This window comes from Fukomys damarensis, unplaced genomic scaffold, assembly GCF_012274545.1.
Source record: "Fukomys damarensis isolate Sample0158 unplaced genomic scaffold, DMR_v1.0_HiC HiC_scaffold_34, whole genome shotgun sequence".
Classification (NCBI taxonomy): Eukaryota; Metazoa; Chordata; class Mammalia; order Rodentia; family Bathyergidae; genus Fukomys; species Fukomys damarensis.
This window is the reverse complement of record NW_022900946.1, coordinates 21,020,344-21,026,864: the sequence shown is the minus strand read 5'-3', so window position 1 is coordinate 21,026,864 and position 6,521 is coordinate 21,020,344. Positions and strand designations below refer to the sequence as shown.

Here is a 6,521-nt window from a genome sequence, read left to right as displayed (position 1 = left end):
TTTTTTTTGGTACTGGGGATTGAACTCGGGTCCTCGCACATGCAAGGCAGGTGGCGGAACCACTGAGCTAAATCCCCGGGCCCCAGAGGTTCTTATTTTGTACCCTTAGCCCATGGATGCCACTGAGCCCCCAGGAATCCTGAGGCTGTGTCCCTCTTGCCGGTCACTGGCTGTACCTGATGATGTCGATGTGGCCATTCTTGGCTGCCAGGTGTAGGGGGCTGGTGCCATTGGGGTCAGTGGTGTCACCTGGCCGTGGCTCCAGCAAAGCTGCACACATATTGCTGCTCAGAAGTAGCTGGACCACCTTGAAGGATGGATCAGGGTAGGAAGGCCCTGGCCTGGGGCTGCTCCCCAGGTGAACAGTATAGGCAGGTAGAGTCCCACTCAGCTCCCAGGGAAGACTTACCCCAACTCGGCCAAACTCACAGGCCAGGTCCAGAGGTGTCTTCCCCGAGTTGTCCACCATGCATGGGTTGGACTGGTGCTGCAGCAGCATCTCAGACTGCAGACCCAGGTCATGATCAGTTCCCAGCAACACCAGCCCTGGTATCTGCCAATCCCATGGTGCCACCGAGACTCACCACATCGTAGTGACCGTGCTGGGCTGCCAGGTGCAGGGGGATGTGGCCCTCATCAGATGGGACGTTCACTGCTGAGCCAGCCTTCAGCACTAGCTTCATAGGCTCCTTCCGACCCTGCCAGGCTGCATAGTGCAAGGGCCGCATACCTGGTGGGGCCATTGGGAGCTGACTCTGGTTCTGAACCCATCCCTGATCTCAAGGACATAAATCCCGTAAGATTCTGCTTTGGCCCAGACTGAAACCATGGGCAGAGGCCCCAGTGGAGGGACCGTCCCCACCCCAGAACCTGATCTTCTGCCCCTGGCCTCGAGGCCCTAGACCTGTCTTGCCTTTGTTGTCCTTGATGTCCACAGCAGCCTGAGCCTCCAGCAGTAAAGAGATCAATTCTGTGTTGCCATTCAGGGCCGCATGGTGCAGAGCCGAGAAGCTGAGCGAGCAAAGGGCAAGTGTAGGAGAGGACCTGGCCCCCTGGCCTTCCACAGAGGATGCCCGCCCCGTTCACTACCATCCCAGCTGAGAACTCACCCATCTGGGTCCTGAAAGTTGACATTGATCTTCTTGGTGGAACCGAGGAGCTCTAGGGAAGGAGGGAAACAGTGAGAAACTCTCCCAGGTCCCTTAAGGTGGTCCAAGAGCAGAGTGGATGATGGTGGCTCCCTGTGGCCTGCAGCCAGGTTCTTAGGCTATAAACATGCGTTCTACTCCAGGTGCCAGTGTTTTGAGCCTCCACCTCCTATTGCACTGAGTGTGTGTGTGGCAAGTGTCACCACGCCATGGGTTCTGACCTGCCTCTGCCTGGGAGTGGGAGGCCATGTACCCACATAGGCATCCACATGTGCACACACTGCCCCTCCCTCAAGATGCTGGCTGAGCACCTGCCACTGGTGGGAGGGAGAGAGCCGCCCAATCTGTCTCGGAAGGACCCAGATGGGGCCGGGGGTGGCCAGGAAGGCTGAAACACCGGAAATGGGGTATCTCTAGGGAAAGAGCTGCATCACCACAGTGCACCTTTTACTGTCAACCCAGACCTGCAATATGGATGAGCCCTACCCTCGGAGGGCAGAGGGGCAGCTGGCAAGGAGGCCACTGCCTCACAGTGATGTGGCTGGCCATAGTCACCTCCAGGCTCAGACTGCCTGAAGCCAAGAAACCCATACCCTGCCTTGAGACCTCTCTTCCTGGAGCCACTCCTAGCTGTCTGCCTAGGAGGGGAGCCCACCGATACCCTCCCAGTGGGCTCAAGTCCACCCGGCCTAGGGCCAACCCCAGCCTGTCTGGGCCATGGTTACATAACCCATTTGTGGGTCAGTTGCTCTGTGAGACGGGGCTGGCAGGACAGAAGCCCCTTTGTCCAGGCCCAGAAGAGGGGTGGGGGTGGGGGTGGGGGACCAAGGGCAGGAGAGCCAAGGGAACTGTCACGGAGGGTTGGCTTGCAGGGTTCTACTTCAGCTCTGTCTCAACCGTTGGGTGCAGGGTGTGGCTCTCCTAGGACCCTTTAAGCCCAAGAAGTAAGACAGATCTGAATTCAAATCTTTATTCTGTAAATCACTGGCCCTGTAGGCTTGGCCCCTGGGTTCCTCCCTGGGCCTGAAAAGAGGCTAACAGATCTGGATTTGGTGGTGCCTGTCTATAATCCTATCTGGGAGGCTGAGGAAGGAGGATCACGAATTCAAGCAATTTAGAAGCTGAGCAACTTAGAAATTTAGCAGACCCTGTCTCAAATTTTTAAAAAATTTAAAAAGGGCTTAAAATGTAGCACAACACACACACACACACACACACACACACAGGAGCTAATAGGGCTGGCTTGAGGTATAAGGCATTTCCAGACCCAGGTTTTACTAAGGACGGCTATGTGGAATTCTGGAGTTTCCCAACAGCAAGTGAGCAAAAGCATCTCCATCTATCTGGCCACCTACCCCCTGCTCAGACACTGCTGGTGCCAATGTTCATCCTGGTTAGCAGCAAAACCGACCTTCCCTTTGGTGGCCCCGGCCAAACCTTAAAGTCAGCTCCAGGGCTCTTTTGCACATCTAAATCATGTTCTCAGGAAAAGAAAATTCTGTTTGTTCTACCTCAAGATTTGCTCAAAACACAACCAGGATCCTATGTTTCTCACCATGCTGTGCCAGCAACCTGTGTCAGAGAGCCTCGCCCCACTTTCCTGGCGTGCCTACTCCCTTCCCGCACCCCTCTGTACCATTTAATACCCTATTTTCGTTTTGTGTGCATGTGCTTTTTGTTTTGAGACCCTGTCTCAATTCCACCCCTAAAAAAAGGTACCCTGTTAAAATGTAAGTCAGCTCCTCTCACTCTGCTCCTGGAAACTCTGTGATGCCCATTTCACTGGGGTAAAGGATGAGAGCTGAGCAAGTCAAGACATGGCCCCCTGACTTGCTCTGACCTTCCCATCCTCTACTTCCATTATCTCTGATCCAGCTACATGGGCCTTTTGGTGTTCCTTGGAAATACAAACATCCCTTGCCACTGGGCCTTTGCACATACCATGTCTACGTGTGTAGGCTACTTTTTCTCCAGTTATCTATATGACACACACCTCATTCCTCTAAGGTCTCTATTTAGATGTCACCTGCTCAATAATAAGGCCTTCCATCCAAAACAACCCCTTCCCTTCCCATGTCTGTCCATTTTTTTCTCTTTAGCCCCCATGACCCCTGCCAGGTCACATGTACTTATTAATTGTGTAAGACCACCTCCAGCGCTGAACTACATGCTCCCAGAGGAGGAGTGCTTTCATCAGATTTGCTCACTGCTGTACTCTGTTGGCTGAAATAGTGCCTGCTACCTATGAGACACTGAATTGATGATGGAACTAGAATCCACCATTCCCTGCACTGTCCAACCAGCTTCATGGACACGTGGCTGGCACAGTTCCTCAGGTCCCATGCTTGAAATTCTTAATTTTTGGATAAGGTGACCCAAATTTTCATGGGGCCTAGCAAACGGCTGTGCCTGCCACAAGCTGAAGAGAATGTGGATGTCACCGTCCCAAGGCATCCCCTCTAGGACCACGCTCAGGACACCTACATCCCCACAGGATGTGGATGTGTTGTCCCCAAGTCTTCTCACTGCAAGGTAGCCACATCTCCCAAGACCCCTCTCCCCCTCCCCACCACAGGCCCTCTAAATTCCCATGAGCTCACCTGCCACACCTGCAGGGGCTGACGTTTCACAGGGAGGGGCTTGGAGCTCAAGGCCCAAAAAGTGACCTGACCCAGGGGTGGGAGGAGTCTCCATCAGGAAGATGAGACTACCTGGCACGCATGAGGAGTCTCCTTACTAAGGTCATCTGCCTGTGGTCTCAGGGAGGAAAAGAGCTGAAACCGTTTGGAGGGCAGCCTGCGGTCTAAGAGGCCCCTCCACACAATGCCTACAAGGGGCACTGGTTGCCCAGAAAGGACCCAGAACTGAAGAGTGCCTAAGGCTGGGACACAGGCCCCCAGGGAGATGGTTTCTCTGAGTGAAGCAGGAGCAGAACCCAGGTAGGATGAGGGTAGGGAGGCGGGAACCAAGCTAAGGTCGTGAGAGTCAGTTCCTTTCCCACAAGGTCAGAAAGTCTTCCCGACTGTACAGAAATAGTACAACTCTTTTTTTTTTTTTTTTTTTTTCTTTTTGGTACCAGGGATCGAACTTGGGTCCCTGCACTTGCAAGGCAGACGATGGAACCACTGAGCTAAATCCCCAGCCCGAATAAGTACATGTCTTGTTCCCTAACCCTCCCCACTTCTGTCCTTGTTTCTTGGCCCCCTAACCTCCTAACTGCTCGCCTGAAACTACCCCCACCTTTGAGATCAGAACCAAACTCTAGGTTGGGAAGGAACTCTTTTTGATACAGGGGATCAAGCTTCAGTCCCTGCAAGCTTGGGAGGCAGCAGCGGAACCACTGAGCTAAAGCCCTGGAGGGAACTCTTAATGGGCCAAGGTGATAGGGTGAGGCAGGCCTGGCTCAGAGTGTTCAAGGAGTATCCTCAGGCCTACAAGGAGGGAGGCTGGACCAGAGGGAAAGGCAATGCCCCTTCCTCACAGCAGAATGGAGGTCCTTGCCCAGCATATTCACTGCAGAGCAGTCTCTTCTTCCCCTCAAGGACAGCTACTAAGTGTGTGTGTGTGTGTGTGTGTGTGTGTGTGTGTGTGTGTGTGTGTGTGTGAGTGTGTGTGTGCGTGCGCGCACGCGCGTGCGCACGCACATGCACGTGCAAAGGGAGGTTCCCTTCAAGGCAGGGTGGAGGCTGACAGCCTAGGGTGACAGCCACTGTAGGATGGAGGAAAGGGGCTGGGCACTGGGAAGGGATCACAGACTAGGATCCTGGGAACTCCTCTAGGCCTGGGGGTGGAGGACTCTCAAGGACACTGCTAGAAGCCCCCTACCCTATGGCCCAAACTCCAGCTGTACTTTGCTGAATCAAAATACATCTTACTCCAAAGCAGGCCAGTGTTGCTATGACGACTGAGCTAATTCATGGAGGGATTTCACCATCTGATTTATTATGCCCGCCCCTGTGAGTCAGAGCACAGATATGGGGGACAGGGCAGGTGTCTCTCAGTCCACAGGCCAGACCACACAGAAACAGAGGCAGAAATCCAGGTAGAAGTGAAAGCCTGACACCTCCCCAGGATGGCAGGAGCAAAGGGAGGAGGAAACCCCAAACCTGAAGCCCACAGTTCCCTGGCTATGGGAGGAAGCCGGCTTGGAGAGTGTTTACTGAGCATTTACTAAGTGCTTTGGGTGTGCCCACAGTTCTCAGGACACTACAGTAGGGTAGGAACCATGGGACTCCATCCTACAGACAGAGACTGAGGCCCAGAGGATGCTGGCCACTAGGTGGAAGCCTGTACCATGCTTCTTCCTGCCTCTCCTTAGAAGCCCTCCCTTTTCAGCTCTGAGGCCCTTAAACCAGCACCAGTGAGCAGAGCCTGCAAGGGCCCCATCTCCATCTGTGGAAGCAGCAGACCATGTGCCTGCAAAAGGTGGATGGACATCCTTCACTGCTGGCCAGGCAGAGCTGCTGTAAAGGTGTTACCCTGGAGCTCCAGTACCTCCCCCACCACAAGCAGTCAGAGATATCAGTATCCCCCAGAAGAAATGGAAGAGGGTCCCCTGCTTGCATACAGTCTGTGGGGTGAGGGGAAAGTGAGGGCACCCAGGTCCCACGTGCCAACCTGCAGAGCCCTGCCTGTGCCCGCACCAGTGCCCTGACACACTGACACGGTCATACGTGCGCAGTCGCACACGCAGCTCGCAGCTGGGCCACACACCCATCCATCTATCTCCAGTGGCCCCCAGGGAGGCTCTGGGCTGAGCCAGGATGAGTGCAGAGATCAGAGCTCCAAGCCCCAGGCCCTTCCCTGAGAACCCCACGGTGCAGGCTGGGGATGGCTGGTGTCAGCCCCCACTCACCCACAGCCCCCTTCCCCAGCAAAAAGCCAGGGAGGACTGGGTCTGTTGAAGCCACCCTCAGCAGTGGGCCCAAAGCCCTTGCTCTCCAGGCCACCCTTGCCTGGAGTTTAGCCTGCCCTGGGCTCTCGACCTTGGGCCTCAGCTCCCTCATTAGTAAATGACCCTCACAGGCCATGCCTGGGCAGCCACACCCCCAGTGTGGTCTTGCCCCCCTCTTCCCTGAAAAGCGTGTTATCATGCATGGGATGGGGAGGGGTGTCTGCCCAGGCTGTCATCACTGCACACACACACCCCCACCGTTGCCCTGCTTCACACTATATGAGGGGGATTCTGCCCTTTAACGGCCCCAGCGGGGACACCCCCAGCTGCCAGCCAGCCTGCAGCCTGGGAAGGGAGGGGTCAGCGGCAGGGAGGGAGGACGCGAGTGCTGGAGCTGCCGGCTAGCCGGGTAATGGGTGCCGCAGGTGCCCGCCGAGGGGCTCAGGGGTAGTCCCTCCTCCAGCGCTGGGGGACTGGGG

At 55.4% G+C, this 6,521-nt stretch overlaps 1 protein-coding gene across 1 annotated transcript in view; it reads right to left on the bottom strand.

Moving 5' to 3' along the window:
- The window catches only part of Caskin1 (CASK interacting protein 1), an 11,575-nt gene extending 10,163 nt beyond the window's left edge, over positions 1 to 1,412 (bottom strand). The window contains exons 1-6 of the mRNA XM_033758552.1: positions 1,370 to 1,412; positions 1,110 to 1,161; positions 914 to 1,011; positions 585 to 730; positions 410 to 505; positions 177 to 307 (exon numbers count right to left, since the gene is read on the bottom strand). Coding sequence (XP_033614443.1) covers positions 177 to 307; positions 410 to 505; positions 585 to 730; positions 914 to 1,011; positions 1,110 to 1,161; positions 1,370 to 1,397 — 551 coding nt within the window. The 5' untranslated portion in view covers positions 1,398 to 1,412. The remainder of the gene's footprint in view (positions 1 to 176; positions 308 to 409; positions 506 to 584; positions 731 to 913; positions 1,012 to 1,109; positions 1,162 to 1,369) is intronic.
- Between the last annotated feature and the right edge of the window lie 5,109 nt (positions 1,413 to 6,521).